Raw genomic sequence first — 17,408 nt, 5'->3', positions numbered from 1 at the left:
TTTCTCGTGTTCTACAGCAAAAATACTTGCGGAATTTAAAGTTAGACCTCTTTCCTGTAACATTGTCTGAAGTTGATAGTAAAAGAGGATTTCAATACATAGCTTGAGGCTCAGGTTTTTAGCCAGAAATGTAAGAAGCATTTTCCACATTTCCTTTGCTCCGTGTGCTCCTGAGACTGACGAGTCCATGTGGAGCCCACACTTTCCTGTCTTCTTTACTTTTTCTTTCACTACCTTATTTGATTTGCAAACTCTTGTCTTCCTTAATAATAATCATACTTACATAGTGCCAGGCAGGCTTCTAAGCTGTTTACAGAGAACTCATTTAACCCTCACAACAACCCCCGTTTACAGATAAGGAAACTGAGGCACAGAGTAACTTGTCCAAAGTGGAGCTGGGGTTCTCGCCCCCATGGCCTGATTCCAGAGCCAGCTCTTGACCGTGATGCTGTAGATTGCCTCCTTAGTTGGTTGTTCTTTGAAGGCAAGAATTCTCTCACCCACCCCATCTCCCAAATAACATTATAGTGTTTTAGTATTTTCATGGCTTCCTAGGTTGAAAATTTCTCAAAGATACAAGATAGAAATGATTTCTGACCTTTTGCAAACACATGCGGCACCATTAAGTCACTTACTGTACACGAGTGGGCGGTATTCAGTGCACACATTTAGTGACCTCTATTATGTGCCAAGCACTGAAATTAGTTACATTTTCAAAGAATTGTTGCGACTGCCAAGTGAAAAACATTTCTCTATAAAGAGAGCATTATCAGGGGCTCCTCGACTTGAATGGGGGGTCATTGCTCTATAATTTTGTCCTTACTAACTTCCCAAGGCTGGAGGAGTTCTGAGAAGTTATCTCCCCTCCATATGTCACCGCATCAGAAGACTGTGTATAGCTTGTCACACATTCACACATTGTCGCATTTGCAAAAGGACTTGTCCCTTTGTAGGTGGGATTGGTTTTTCTTTAAATTAATTGCCACATTTCTACGTTTATTCTACATCCTTTTTCTTCAGGAGCATATCCTTTGTGAAAATGAAGTGCAGTACCTAGAACAGTATCTGTTAATAACCGTGGAATGAATGTCTGGGCTGAATTTGTTTTTTGTTGTTATTCTTGTTCTTTGTTAATGAGTTATTTAAGTGGCGTAAGAATACGGGTCCATTTTAAATCCATAGGCACTAAGGGAAAACATTAACAACACCATCTTATATCCATTCTGTGATTTTGACATCTCAGAAATTAGGATGCATGTTATAGTTACCTGCGTCATGGGATTGTGATTGGCAGTATTTTTTAAATTTGTTGATAGATAAAACAATGGTGCATCTTCCAGTTAACATCCTAAATTTGATGAAAAAATGTATATATTTAATCCTTGCACTTTTTGAGAGGCGTGTTGGCAGAAAGTTGAATTCCATTGAATTTTGCCCCTATTTGAAAGAGATACATTCAAAGTTGTTTTGTATTCCTCATATTTGGGTTTGGAAGAGAAATAAAAGCCAGTCATTTGTTTTCCAAGTACTTCACTGTAAGTTCTTTTTAAAATTACAAAAGTAAATATTTAGAATCTCAGTTTTGCAAGATGAAAAAAGTTCTGGAAATGGATGGTGCCGATGGTTTCACAACACTGAATGCTGCTGAACTTTACATTTAGAAATGGTTAAGATGATAAGTTTTATGTTATGTATATTTTATCACAATTTTTTTTAAAAAAAATATGATACTTATGCAGTTGTCCTTCAATATAGAGATGCATAGAATAAAAAGTGAAAGTCACCTTTGTCCACACACATTCCAGCTCCTCCCAATTTTCCTCCTTGTGTACCTTTTCCGCAGAGATTTGGTGTGTATCTTTTCAGATATTTCTCTCCTAAGACTTTCCCTTAAAGATGTGTGGGGGTTTCATTGATCCTTCAAGTAATTTTTCACTATAATAAATACACTTGTAACAGGTAAAATAAAAAATATTTGAAAGAACATCATTTGATAACTGCTTTTCTGATTTTAGGATTAAATTTACTATTTTATTTATTCTGCACAATACATTTTTCTTGGAAGTAGTCTGTATGAATGAATTATTGTAGCCAAACAACTTTAGATCTGAAAACAGAACGTGAAGAAAGTAGGAGGGAAAGTGCGATATGATAGCCTTCAATTAGCTGCTCAGCAGAAGCAGCCTTTACGTGGTTTCCTCGCAGTTGACCACCCATCTTCCCTCCGTTGATGGGCAGCTGTTGTCTCTTAAACCCTTTACGTGGTTTCCCCTCAGTTGACCACTCATCTTCCCTCTGTCGATGGGCAGCCGTTGTCTCTTAAACCCTTTACGTGGTTTCCCCTCAGTTGACCACTCATCTTCCCTCTGTCGATGGGCAGCCGTTGTCTCTTAAACCCTTTACGTGGTTTCCCCTCAGTTGACCACTCATCTTCCCTCTGTCGATGGGCAACTGTTGTCTCTTAAACCCTTTACGTGGTTTCCCCTCAGTTGACCACTCATCTTCCCTCTGTCGATGGGCAGCCGTTGTCTCTTAAACCCTTTACGTGGTTTCCCCTCAGTTGACCACTCATCTTCCCTCTGTCGATGGGCAGCCGTTGTCTCTTAAACCCTTTACGTGGTTTCCCCTCAGTTGACCACTCATCTTCCCTCTGTCGATGGGCAGCCGTTGTCTCTTAAACCCTTTACGTGGTTTCCCCTCAGTTGACCACTCATCTTCCCTCTGTTGATGGGCAACCATTGTCTCTTAAACCCGGGTCTGGGCTGCTGCAGTAGTTTACTCAGTGGTCTTCCTGTGTGCACTCTGGCTTCCTTCGGCCCTCTTCTCCATTCCTAGGGAGTTCAAAATGTGTGGGCCTTAATCTTGTCTTCTGCCGCATTCCCTCTAGAGGCTTCCTGTGGCTCTTGCAACATAGAGGCCTGCATCTCTAGTGTACTCTGCCAGGCCTTGCACATTTGCCTCTGGTTTTTTTTTTTTTTTTTTTTTTTTTGAGATGGAGTCTTGCTCTTTTGTCCAGGCTGGAGTGCAGTGGTGCGATCTCGGCTCATTGCAACCTCTGCCTCCCGGGTTCAAGCAATTCTTCTGCCTCAGCCTCCTGAGTAGCTGGGATTACAGGCACACGCCACCATGCCTGGCTAAATTTTGTATTTGTTTTTTTAGTAGGGATGGGGTTTCACCATGTTGGCCAGGCTGGTCTTGAACTCCTGACCTTGTGATCTGCCTGCCTCAGCCTCCTAAAGTGCTGGGATTATAGGCATGAGCCACTGCGCCCAGCCACATTTGCCTCTATATTAGTCTGTTCTCACACTGCTGATAAAGACATACCAAAATAGGTAATTTATAAAGAAACAGAGGGGTTTTAAAAATTATTTTATTTATTTATTTTTTTTGAGACAGAGTCTTTGCTCTGTCTCCCAGGCTGGAGTGCAGTGGCACGATCTCGGCTCGCTGCAAGCTTCGCTTTCCGGGTTCATGCCATTCTCCCGCCTCAGCCTCACGAGTAGCTGGGACTACAGGCGCCCGCCAGCACGCCCGGCTAATTTTGTTTTTGTATTTTTAGTAGAGACGGGGTTTCACCGTGTTAGACAGGATGGTCTCGATCTCCTGACCTCATGATCCGCCCGCCTCGGCCTCCCAAAGTGCAGGGATTACAGGCTTGAGCCACCATGCCCGGCCCAGAAACAGAGGTTTAATGGACTTACAGTTCCACATAGCTGGGGAGGCCTCACAATCATGGCGGAAAGTGAAAGGCACGTCTTACTTGGTGGCAGACAAGAGAGAATGAGAGCCAAGCAAAAAGGGAAACCCCTTGTAAAACTATGAGATCTCATGAGACTCACTCCTGACCATGAGAGCAGTGTGGGGGAAGCTGCCCCTGTGATCCACTTAACTTCCCCTGGGTCCGTCCCACAACATGTGGGAACTGTGGGAGCTATCATTCAAGATGAGATTTGGGTGGGGACACAGCCAAACTGTATCAGCCTTCTTCCTCGCCTCATGACAGCGCTCTCGTGCCCTGCATTCCTTGATGTTTACCCTGTTTCAGGGGAAGGCTCCCTGTTCTGTTGGTCCAGCTCATGTCCTGTGCTCTGCCCTTTGGGAGTACTTCTCTTAGTTCATAATAATATATACATTAGTCGCATTATTCTGGTAAGTGTCTGTCTCTCCTGATGTCCTCTCTATGAGTTGGGGATCACGTTTTTGTCCACCACCACATCCCTTCAGCTTAGCACATACTTGGCACTTGGTTCAAAGAAAATTTTTTGAGTGAACCATTTGATTTTGTTTTTTGTTTTATAGAGCTGAGAAGTTTTTAGGTAGGGAGTTGATAGTATCACAAAATTAATCTGTATACCCAGACCTTGGTTCCCTGGCAGTTTGGTTTTCAGCCAAAACTAAAACTTAGTTATCCCAGAACAGTTTTAACACTTCTTCATTTTTTGTTGGGGTTCTTTTGAAAATTAATTTAGACTTTGCAATATGCGGTAACCTGGGCTTTCATTAAGAGGAACCAAGCAGGCCAAGTAGCTTTTTATCATTCCCTTGAACACGGCGATACAAGATGAGCAGATAACGTGAATTCCTGAAAATCAGCTTGGAATAAACTGTTCTCTAACTGATATTTATTTTAATTCCAGAACATGGTCCAAGACAATTCCTGGGAAAGTTCAGTTCTTCTCAAGTGAGGGTTCTGACACATCTGTACCAATTCCAGTAGTGCCACTACGGGGTGTGGACGACTCCTACCCGCCCCAGAAGAAGTCCTTCATGATGCTCAAGTACATGCACGACCACTACTTGGACAAGTATGAATGGTTTATGAGAGCAGATGATGACGTGTACATCAAAGGAGACCGTCTGGAGAACTTCCTGAGGAGTTTGAACAGCAGCGAGCCCCTCTTTCTTGGGCAGACAGGCCTGGGCACCACGGAAGAAATGGGAAAACTGGCCCTCGAGCCTGGTGAGAACTTCTGCATGGGGGGGCCTGGCGTGATCATGAGCCGGGAGGTGCTTCGGAGAATGGTGCCGCACATTGGCAAGTGTCTCCGGGAGATGTACACCACCCATGAGGACGTGGAGGTGGGAAGATGTGTCCGGAGGTTTGCAGGGGTGCAGTGTGTATGGTCTTATGAGGTAAGAACAGAATTCTTTACCATGGGAAAAACTTAATTTTGTCAATTTTGTCATTAGTTCTGAGCGTATCATAGGAAACTAGAGATGATATCCTCTTTGAGGGTTAAAGTTGGTATTATTCTACATTTTTAGCCCTAGATTAAAAAAAAAATTCAGTTCCCCTTTATTACCTTTTCTTGGCTTTGAGCGCATATCTTCTGTACTTTTTCTCCCCCCAGAGAGAGTCTTGCTGTGTCTCCCAGGCTGGAGTGCAGTGGCGCGATCTCCGCTTACTTTAACCTCCGCCTCCTGGGTTCAAGCAATTCTCCTGCCTCAGCCTCCCGAGTTGCTAGGATTACAGGCAGGCGCCACCACGCTAGGCTAATTTCTGTATTCTTAGTAGAGACGAGGTTTCACCATGCTGGCCAGGCTGGTCTCGAACTCTTGACCTTGTGATCTGCCTGCCTCAGCCTCCCAAAGTGCTGGGATTACAGGCGTGAGCCACTGTGCCCGGCTCTTCCATACATTTGTCCTAATACTTAGTTAATAAATAATGGCATTTGGGGCCTAAAGAAAAGATAATGGGTTGCTGATGGTCATGGTGATATTTTCTTGATTATCTAGAAAATCATCTTGTCTGACTTCTGCTGATTCCACAGATGTAATTGCAAGAATGTAGGATATCTCCCTATTTGTTTTCGCAAAGGCCTGGCTCTTCTCATCTGGTCATAATGACCTACACAGATTAGAAACTTAACATGTTTTGAATTTATAAAAGGAATCATGGTGTAAAAAAGCCAATAGCATTTGACTTCGCATTTGTTGTGTACCTTGACTGTTCAGATAGTTACTTTAATCTGTGAGTGTATAATATAGTTGTTGCTTTCAGAATAGTTGTCGTGCAACTCCTGAGTTACCGTGACACGTAAATGAAATTTGCCGAAGGAAGTCCGCTTGTGAATGTTTTCTCTGTAGCAGTTCTAGAGAAGATGGACTGGCTTTGGACTTTCCTCTGTTGTTGCTGCACCCTTTGCCTGCAGATTGCACAATCTGATACCAGTTAATGGCGAAAAAAATTATTTAGGTTGTATTGTCTTTAGGTTGATAAACTCCTGGCAGTTGTGAGGAGCAGAGGTAATTGCTAGATCTTTTGCCCAAGAAAAAGAATACACTTTCTAATATGAACTGTTAGCTTTTTTCTGAACTAATGTTCTAAAGCACGTACTTGAGTGAAAGAGCAGTGTTCTTGCCTGTACTTGTCCACCCCTAGACTTGCTTTTAAATGTCTGCTAATCACTCTTACTTTTTTTGTTGTTTGAACTTTAGGGAAGTGGACATTTTCAAGCATACAGGGAGTGGCCATGTAATTTTTAATTACAAAGTCACAAAGATACATTTTAAGTCCTAAATGTGATCTTGAGTGAACTCTTCAATCCCCGTGTGCCTTACACTATCCCCCCAACCCCAGCACATAGGGGACAGCTCACTGGGCCTACGGGATCTCTCTGTTGTCACGGATTTTTGCAGCGAGGAAAGCTGTTTGAGGGTTTCACGGTGTTTTAAGCAGGATACAGTTGGCAATATTTCTGCATTTTTCCCCATCCTAATTAAGTAGTTGTAACCTTGACACATTTCATTATGGTTAAAATATGTAACACATTGTGTATTTTGGAACACTTTCCCCTGACCATCATCTCCGAGAAGCCAACCTTCTTGCTCGAATCATAGAAGACAGACCTTCTTTTGGGAGAGAATTTTTAAAAGTATGTCTTAGTTAGGTCGTGCTGTTATATACTGCTGGACAGACACCAACAGAGCCAGTCTCTTGAGTTTGATCAAGAACTTGGGTTTAGCGTTAGTGCCAAGATGTAGTTAGAAAGTGTCATCCTGGGGCTGCAGGGTGGGAGGCCATTTTGGAGATGATTTTCCTCTGACATGAGGTAATCACAAAAGGTTTCTGATGGCCTGCGAAGGGGTGCATGGAATGATCCTGTCTGGACACTTGGAGCCCCCTCTTAGGCTTGGTGCATCCTGTCAGTGGCCTCATCAGCTGAAGGGACCTGGTTGGTGAGGAGGCCTCCTCCCCGTGTGGTTCCCTGTCTCCCTGCCTTGGGAGGTGGGTCAGGGACAGCAGCAGCAAGGCTCTCCTTGGGAGTGTGGTTATTGGGCCTGCTGCTGCTCTGCATTTCTTTAAATGCCCTGTGGTGTCAGAGCTTTGACTGACTGCTGCAGGCTTCTCCTGGGCTTGTGCCACAGGGCCCTCCCACCTGCAGTGCCCAGAGCTCTCTTTTTCTCTCCTGTGAGCTGCCTTGCCTGTTCATAGTCTTGGCCCATATTTCTGCTGAAATGTTGTCTTACGGTTTTGTTGAAGTGCTTTATTCTGGATAGAGTATCTTTTCTCAGACTGTGACTTAACTTTTCACCTTAATTGTGGGATTTTTATTGTACACAAATTGTGAACCTAAGTGCAGTCTAATGCATCATTCTTTTCCGTTACGGTTTGTGCTTTTGTGTTTAAGAAATAATTCCCTTCCTTAGGTCACGAGTATTTTTTCTCCTGTATGTTTTCTTACATGTTTGAAGTGTTCCCTTTCACGTGTAGTTCTTCATTATAATGTTAAGAATTCATCTGTTGGAACACTTGCCATCTTATTAGACCTTTTATTTCTGTTTTTTCTTTTTCTTTTTATAAAGCTTTAAGTGCTTCTAACCTAAGTTGTTATTAGGTTTATCATTGTGTTCACCACTCAGGTAAGATTAATCCTTCGTGTGGATGAGGAACTTTTTATTAAACTTCCTGTAAATCTAGTTTCCCTCAATAATTATGGGAAATTATTGAGGTGGAGTCTTATGTTAAAGACAATTACGTTAAGCTTTGGGACTTGGAAGGTACTTATTTTGCCCTATTATAAGCCTAGCCAGAAGGTATAGTGTTTTTTGGGGGGAGTAGAAATAATACCTTGGGATAACACTTAGGTAATTAAAATGACTTGTGAGTAACAACTGTCAAAATCAAAGTCTAGATTCATTTCTAAACTTGCTTTGATAATTACTGGTGGTTATTAATAAATAGCCTTGAGAACTTTGTTTGGAAATAATGTTAAACTCACAGAGAAGTCAGAGGATAGTGAGAGTGTAGGCCTGGAGGCTGGGGAAGAGCTGGGAGGAGCTCAGCTCCTGGTTCCCTTTGCCACATGGTGTCAGCAATATTGATTCAACTCAGGTGAGGTGTTTTTGAGAATTATTATTGAAAATTTTGAAATAGGAATTCATTTTATCAAGGCAAATACATGAAAAGCTATACTACTCTTAGGGAACAAAAAGAAAATTGACTTAAGTAACCTATTCATTTTGTCTTTGACTTTTGCTTCGACGTGTACTGTACGTATGGGAAAGTGCATAGGTCGTAAGCGTCGAGCCCAGTGGATTTTCACAGACTGCACGCAGGCAACCAATAGATCTTTCTTCTATTATTTTCTCATACTTGACTGGGGGTGAAGCTGTAGACAGTAATGATTATTAATGAAATTTGGAGATAGGCAAAGGTGAATTTGACAGCTCTAAAATATTAATTGTTTTTAATAGCCGGTACTGTCGCGTGGCTCAAAATTCAGAAGTGCAAAGGGCTTATAGGAATACGCCTTCCTTCCTCTGCCTCCGGCCCCTGGGCTTCCGCTGTGGATTAGCCATCATGGTTATCATATCATATACAAACAATTAAGTTTCTACTTCTCTCCCCGTTTACATGAATGGTAGCGTAGTACCTACCAACTATGTCTTGGAAGATTTCCCATTTGGTAAATAAAAGAACTTCGTCTTTTTGATGGACATTCGGGCTATTTCCAGTTCTTTCAGCAGTGTTTCTAGGCGGTCATTTAGCCCAAGGCTCCCCAATCTTTTTCACATCTTGACATTGACTCAGTTCACTCACGCTGAGGAGCCTGCCTCCAAGGGCTGCTGTTACCCCAATCCCTAGCTCCTGTCCCCTCCACCACCCCTACAGCCCCATACCACTCTAGGCCTGGAAGGATTGTTATCTGGGCACACATGGAACTTGTTCATGTTACACCCGCACACCAAAATATACCAGTTATGAAGCTCTGAGTTAGCCAGTAAGTACTTGTTAAGGGTTCATTAATGAGCCCAGAACTGCCCTCTGAATTGGTAGGGAAATTGCAAAAGATTGAAACATGAATGGCCACCTTTTTCTCCCTCAAGGACTTCAGAGTAGTTGAGGAGACAAAGACCATATGTTCATGAACCAGTTGAAAAGAAATTAAAAATATGAAACCTGTGATACTGATTTTAAATATAAAACAGTACAGGGAAGGCTGAAATGGATAATGTTCTTTTTATGGGGAGGGATATATCAAGGGAAATTGGAGTTTGCAGCAAAATGTGTAAAAAGATAAAATCTTCCTTGTTAGTCTGTCTTATAAAGGAATGTTGAACATCCATATACCAGAAGCCTGTGGTATTTTTCCCTTTAATAATAGAAGAAATAATGTTTCTTTTTTAAAAAAAATTCACACATTATAATTGTACATATTTATGGAGTATGGTTTAATGTATTCATGTGTATGTTGTATAAGGATCAAATCAGGAAGGTTGACATGTCCATCACCTCATGAGAGGTTTTTGAATGTTCTCTCCACAAAGAAATAATTTTTCTTGACTTTGGGTTGTCACGGAGATGATTTGTGTTCCAGTAGTTCCTTCCTCACTCATTTAGGCTGCCCATTAAACTCGCAGGCCTGAGAACCAGGCAGACCCGCAGTGGCTAGATGTCCCAAAGAGTGAGCACTAATGCTGCATGTTCTATCCATTATCAAAAGTAGGGTATTAGGGCCGGGCGTGGCGGCTCAGCACTTTGGGAGGCCAGGGTGGGTGGATCACCTGAGGTCAGGAGTTCAAGACCAGCCTGGCCAACATGGTGAAACCTCGTCTCTACTAAAAATACAAAAATTAGCCAGGCATGGTGGCGGGCGCCTGTAGTCCTAGTTACTCTGGAGGCTGAGGCAGGAGAATCACTTGAACCTGGGGAGCAGAGGTTGAAGTGAGCCGAGATCACGCCACTTCACTCCAGCCTGGGCAAAGAGCAAAACTCCGTCTCAAAAAAAAAAAAAGGTGGGATATTGAAGTCTCTAATATCATCATTATTATTTTTGAGGCAGAGTCTCGCTCTGTCACCCAGGCTGGAGTGCAGTGGCATGACCTCAGCTCACTGCAACCTCTGCCTCCTCGGTTCAAGCGATTCTCGGGCCTCAGTCTCCTGAGTACCTGGGATTACAGGAGTGTGCCACCATGCCCAGCTAAATTTTGTATTTTTATTAGGGATGGGGTTTCACCATGTTGACCAGGCTGGTCTTGAACTCCTGGCCTCAAGTGTTCTGCCTGCTTCAGCCTCCCAAAATGCTGGGATCACAAATGTGAGCCACTGTACCTAGTCAGAAGTCTCTAATGTTATTGTTGAATTCTCTATTTCTTCCTTCAGTTCTGTCAGGTTTTTCTCCTTTTATTTCAGGGCTGTGTTTTGGGATGTATATATGTTTATATTTGTTATACCTGTTTGATGGATAGACACTTTTATCATTATAAAATTCCTTCTTTGTTTCTAGTAACAATTTTTTTCTGAAGTCTGTTTTGTCTGATATTAGTATAATGACTCCAGCTCTCTTGGTTACCATTTGCATGGTATATCTTTTTTCATCCTTTTACTTTCAACTTGTTTGTGTCTTTGAATGTAAAGTGTGTCTCTCATGAAGACAGCATATAGTTGGATCATTTAAAAAATGCATTCTGCCAATATTGCCTCATAATTGGAGTATTTAATTAATTTGCATTTAATATAATTACTGATAGAGGAGGACTTATGTCTGCCATTTTGCTGTTTTCTGTATGTCATATCTTTGTTTTTCTGTTACTCCAGTACTACCTTTTTTATTACCTAGTGTACCATTGTAATTCCCTTGTCATTTCTTTTACTGTATTTTTTAGTAGTCGCCTTGGGGATGAACATCTTACCTGATAATTTAGTTCCAATTAATACCAACTTAATAACAGTAGTAAACACAAGATTTGCTCATGTGTAGCTGTGTTGTCTCCTCTCTTTGTGCTGTTGTTGTCAAATAAATTATATCTTTATACATTGTATGCCAGTCAACAGAGATTTATAATAATTGCTTTATGTACTTATCTTTTAAATCAGATCAGAGAAAAAAGGAATTACAAATAAAAAATACATTTATACCCTTTTTTACCTATGTAGTTACCCTTATGGGGCTTCTTATTCATGCCTATTTGAGTTACTGTATAATGTTCTTTCATTTCAGCTTGAAAGACTTCCTTTAATATTTTTCATAGAGCAAGTTTGCTAGAGATGAATTCCTTTTGTTTCTCTTGGAATGTCCTAATTTCTCCTTCACTTTTTTCCTAATTTCTCCTTCACTTTTGAAGGACATCTTTCTTGGATATAGAATTCTTAGTTGCCAATCTTTTTTTCTTTTATCACTTTGAATGGATGCTTTCTGGCCTTCATGGTTTCTGATAAGAAATCAGTTGTTAATCTTATTGAGGATCCTTTGTATGTCATGAGTTGCTTTTCTTGCTACTCTTAAGATTCTCTTTGGCTTTCAACAGTTTGATTAGGATGTGTCTAGGTGATCCCTTTGAGTTTATCATACTTGGAGTTTGTTGTGTCTCTTGGTTATGTGGCTTGTTTTTCATCAAATTTGGAGATTTTTCACTTATTATTTCTTGAGTATTTCTGCCCCTTTCTCTCTGTTTCTGTTTTCCTTTGGAATGCCCGTCATGCTGTGTTCTACTCATTTTTACTCCTGTTTTCTTTCTCTTTCTCACACTAGATAATTGCAATGGCCTATTTTCAGTTTCATGGATTCTTTCCTCTGCCTGTTCAAATCTGTTGTGATATTTTCATTTCAGATATTGTACTTTTCAACTCCATAATTTCTGTTTGGCTCATTAAAAATACAAATAATTTCTGTCTCCGTATTGGCTGCTTTTTCCGCCTTTGTATGGGCCATACTTTCTTGTTTCTTTGATACCTCATAATTTTTTTTTTTTTTTGGAAACTAGACATTTACTTACTATTATTTAAATGTGACAACTATTGAAATCACATTCTACCCCTTCAGGGATATTATTGCTGGGTTTTGTTGTTTGTTTAGTGTCTTTTCAGAACCAGTTCCGTACAGTGTATTTTTTTTGTATGTGGCCACGGAAGTCTCTACATGATTTGCTTAGTGCTTAGCTAATGACTGGACAGAGATTTCCTTAGATGCCTGGAACTAAAAAGTTTCTGGCTCTTTGCTGAGGGTCTTTGTATACCTGTTGGTGCTTGCCCTGAACACTCAGCAGGCATTTGACAACCCTGCCTTAAATGTTACTTAACTACTTAACTTGCTTGTACAGAGAGCTTAGGGCCTTCTTGGGTCTTTGCTGAACCTGCACACACTCCCACACATGCATGTGGCCTTGTAGATTCCCAGGAGTAATATACTGAAGCTTTTTCAAAACCCCATATCGCATCTTATTCCCTGCTTTTCTTTTTAAGCTTTTTATTTAGCCTGTTTTTTGTTTGTTTGTTCCCCCCACACACTGCGTGTATGGTTAGCCATCCCCTTGGGCAGTGCTGCATTCAACAATTGCCTGTGATTGTTTTTGACCAGCCCCCTTTCCCCTTCCAAGAAGCTGTTTGCAATAGGAAAATTCTGAGTCAGGTCAAATAAAGACAACATTGCAAGGTCTTCCAGGGAACCACCAGATAGGTCAGATAATGACAGTTCTTTGGGAATGGGGCTTTGAAGGAGCTCCAGCCCCTCTTTGACCCCTCTAGTGGCTTCCAAGCTGCTGGTTTTTGCTGTGATTGTAGACTGTTGTTTTTCAAGGCTAGGGTAGAAAACAGACTGGAAATAGGGCAAATTAAAATGCCACCAAGCTTACTGTTACCAAAATTTTTGTCTTTTTCTTGCATAAATACTGTCTGGAGTACTGCAAATCTTTAATATCCAGAGTCCTGGAAAGGTTGCCTCTGCCCATTTTTGTCAGTGTTCGCTTTACTTTCAGGGCAGACAGAATTTTTGGAGGTCTTCACTCTGCCATTTTCACTGATGTCACCTAAAAGCATCTGTTATGGGGACTTAGCTCCACAGCTTAAATTTTGCTTTTTATAATTAGATGAATTATGCTGAGTGTCGCCTTATACTTTGTTTAAGAAGTCAGGGTATTGTGCTCTAAAAATTAGAAAGACTTCCAACCAATTAGTTACAATCTTCACATACATTCATTTCAAAAATAAATTTTGGACGTCTGTAGCAAGACACTGTGCTAGCTGGGGACACAACAGTGCAGAAAGCCAAGACCATGGTCTCATATGCTGGTGGAGCGAGGTGGGCTGCAGTGAGAGACAGTACAGAGGAGTATGTGTGGTATGTTTAGGACATAGCACAGTGGCCAGCATGAGTGGAGTGACGAGGCAGAGTGGGGCGAAGGGTAAGGCCAGATGGCATCAGAGTTGAGGGGAGGCAGGGAATGCTGAGGACATTGGTTCGGGCACAAATAGGCCTGACTTGAATCATGGCGCTTCATTCAGCTTTGTTCTTCACTAGCTGTGTGGTCTTGGGCAGCGAGTTACCTGACTCCCCTGAACCTTAATTTCCTTAAAGATGGGGTGAGGGTAAAAATTGTCTACGTTATAGGGTGGTTCCAAGGATAAATTGAGTTGATGCGTGTTACCTATTACCATAGCTCATGTTTGGGACAGGTGAGTGCTTGCTTGTGAAATGTGAGGGCTACCGGAAACTATCCTCAAGTATCTGAAAAGCAAAGCCCTTCGGAACTCATTCCCTGAGACCACCACATAGATTTTGATCTATGTAAACAAATACTTGAATATGCTTTGTAGTAACGGTGTAGTCTTGGAATCTCATGTTTTTGTTTTTACAATTTAGGGAAGACTATTTTGACAGAACCAATCATAGTTTACCTAAAATGGATGTGTTAGTTGCTTTGGATCTGTGATTATTTTGTTGGCAAAACAAACCTTCTCCAGGTACATGAACATCTCTGAAATGGTTCCACCGTTGGGTATATCAGAGTCCTGTGATTGTGAGAGCCTGTTAGCACGTTCTCAGGAGGTGGGATCGACATATCGTTTTCTTTATCTTAAGACATAGCACAGTGGCATTTCCTGTATACATTTGAAGAGATTGAGATCACAGCTGTTATCACCTCAATTCCCATAATAGAACTGGCGTGTTAGTCCGTTCCCACACGGCTATAAGGAAATACCTGAGACTGGGTAATGTATAAAGAAAAGAGGTTTAATTGGCTGGTGGTTCAGTAAGCTGTACAGGAAGCATAGCACAGGCATGTGCTTGGCTTCTGGGAGGCTTCAGGGAGCTTTTACTCATGGTGGAAGGCAAAGGGGGAGTAGACATCTCACATGGCACAAGTGGGAGCAAGGGGAGAGGGGTGGTACACATGTTTAAACAACCAGATCTTGAACTAACTCACTGTTAGGAGGACAGCACCACAGATAAACCATTCATGAGGGATCCACCCCCATGATCCAGTTCCTCCCACCAGGACCCACCTCCAACACTGGAGATTACATTTCAACATGAGATATGGGTGGGGACAAGTATCCAAACTATATCAACGGTAATCTGCCTTTTAAAACGTATATCAATATTCAAAGCATTTTGAAATTAGAATAAAACAAGGCTCGGCAGTGGCTCACGCCTGTAATCGCAGCACCAAGGTGGGAGAATAACTTGAGCCCAGGAGTTCAAGACCAGCCTCGGCAACATAGTAAGACCCTGTATCTGCCAAAAAAAAAAAAAATTAGCTAGGTATTTTGTTGCACGCCTGTGGTCCTAGCTACTTCGGAGGTGATGTGGGAAGATGGCTTGAGCCTGGAAGGTTGAGGCTGCAGGGAGCTGTGACTGTGCCACTGCACACCAAGGCAGAATACTGTAAGCTATATGGGAAAGCACAGGGTGGGTGCCTGGATCAATTAGAGCAGGCAGGATGAGTTGGGGAGGGGTGGGAGGCACTCTCGTTGCCTGGGCCACGCCCTTCTGTAAAGGTGACTGGGTTTCTGGACTGTTCCAACCAATCACTAAGGCATCCTTTCACATTTTTAAGAGGTCTTAAGATGGCATCAGCGAAGCTTTTGAGTCTTTAGTTCTAACATTTAATCATCTTTATTGAACTAATAAGACTCTGGTGTTTGAAAAGGAACAGGGGAGGGAACAGGTGCAGCTGGATCTGGTGGTGGCAGTGTTGTCTGGGATAGGAACATCGGAGGTGAAGTGTAAGGTTTAGAAGTGTAAGTCAGCGTGTGTGTGGACGTGAAGGATTAGCATTGCCTGCGGGTCTCAGACCAGGTGGGAGTTTCTTAGAGGCAGACCGTCTGCGAGAGACTCCCTTGAGGCGCTTGCTGATGGGCACATTTCTAGGCCCCAGACTTGGCGGGTGGAGTCCAGTGATCTGCGCTGTTGACAGGCTTCTCCGGTGAATCTTATGCTTGCTAGTGTTTAAGAACCGTCATTGCCATTTATACTCTTAAAACATTTCTTATGATTTAGTGATGTTATGGATGTGTGGGAACTGAAGTTATGTTTTTGTTAATTGACATCATCCCATTTAGCCCTGGGTCTTTCTAGTAAGTAACTTTTATAAAGTCAGGTTAGTGGGAGGCCAGACGTGGCACACAAATGCCCCCAGTCATATGTTTGATAGGTTAATGCTTTATATATATGTATTCTTTTCCTTCCTTCTCTCCTCTGAGCCATGTTACTGGCAATGAGTTGTATAACCAGATGCAGTAATGTGTCACTTAATGACAGGGATGCATTCTGAGAAGTATATCCTCAGGTGATTTTGTTGTATAAACATCATAGAGAGCACTTACACAAGCCTAGATGGTACAGCCTCCAACACACCTAGGCTGTATGGTGTAGCCTGCGGCTCCTAGGCTACAAACCTGTACAGCATGTTACTGTGCTGAATACTGTAGGCAACTGTAAGACAACGGTAAGTGTTTGTATTTCTAAACATATCACAACATATGAAAGGTACAGTGAAAATAAGGTATTACAATCTTACGGGACCACAGTCTAAGGGGTCAGTTGTTGACTGAGACATCGTTACAGGGGCCAGGACTGTAAAAGTGAGCAGATGATAAGCACTAAATCCTGAGTCCCAATGTGGAAGTCCTCTGTGGTAGACGAGGCCTGAGTCCCAGTGTGGAAGTCCTCTGTAGTAGACGAGGCCTGAGTCCCAGTGTGGAAGTCCTCTGTAGTAGACGAGGCCTGAGTCCCCGTGTGGAAGTCCTCTGTGGTAGATGAGGCCTGAGTCCCAGTGTGGAAGTCCTCTGTGGTAGACGAGGCCTGAGTCCCCGTGTGGAAGTCCTCTGTGGTAGACGAGGCCTGAGTCCCCGTGTGGAAGTCCTCTGTGGTAGACGAGGCCTGAGTCCCTGTGTGGAAGTCCTCTGTAGTAGATGAGGTGATGAAAACAAAGGACTTTTGGCGGGGGGTTAAACTGACAAACACCTTAAAGCTAACACTGTAAGATATTTTAAAACATCTTTTGTTTCTGTAATTGATGATTTCACACATGTTCATGTGGTCTGGTTATAAGCCTTCTTAAGCCTCAGCTTTTGTTGGTTGCCATGAACTGTAACTCCGGAGTTATTTATCAAACAAATTATAGTTTAAACAAAGTAGTTGGCCGGGCATGGTGGCTCATGTCATCCTAGCACTTTGGGAGGCCGAGGTGGGTGGATCACCTGAGATCAGGAGTTCGAGACCAGCCTGGCTAACATGGCAAAACCCTGTCTCTACTAAAAATACAAAAAATTAGCCGGGTGTGGTGGTGGGCGCCTGTAATCCCAGCTGCTCGGGAGGCTGAGGCAGGAAAATCACTTGAACCTTGGGGGGCAGAGGTTGAAGTGAGCCCAGATCGCGCCACTGCACTACAGCCTGGGCAAAGAGCAAAACTCTGTCTCAAATAAAGTAGTTAACAAAGTATTTGTTAGTCACTGTGGTGGTTTTAATGCTCATTTTAAAGTCTTTGATAATCTTCCTCCTGGAAGTGGAGCTTAATTTCCCTCCTCTTGACTGTGGAGGGACAGGGTGACTCGAGGCTCCTGAATGGAGTGGAGAATGGGAATCTGGTGGACACCACCTTGACATCGCAGGAGTGGGTCACATTTGTATCAGGTACCCCCCACCATGATGGCATGAGAAAGACACATCACCTCTGCATAGTCT

At 42.5% G+C, this 17,408-nt stretch overlaps 1 protein-coding gene across 1 annotated transcript in view; it reads left to right on the top strand.

Moving 5' to 3' along the window:
* Positions 1 to 17,408, top strand: part of CHSY1 (chondroitin sulfate synthase 1) — a 78,943-nt gene that overhangs the window by 12,220 nt on the left and 49,315 nt on the right. The window contains 1 exon segment of the mRNA NM_001396069.1: positions 4,638 to 5,133. Within this exon segment, the coding sequence (NP_001382998.1) occupies positions 4,638 to 5,133 (496 nt within the window).

Source organism: Pan troglodytes, chromosome 16 (assembly GCF_028858775.2).
Source record: "Pan troglodytes isolate AG18354 chromosome 16, NHGRI_mPanTro3-v2.0_pri, whole genome shotgun sequence".
Taxonomy (NCBI): domain Eukaryota; kingdom Metazoa; phylum Chordata; class Mammalia; order Primates; family Hominidae; genus Pan; species Pan troglodytes.
Note: the sequence above shows the minus strand (reverse complement) of the source record. Positions and strands in the feature narration are given on the sequence as shown.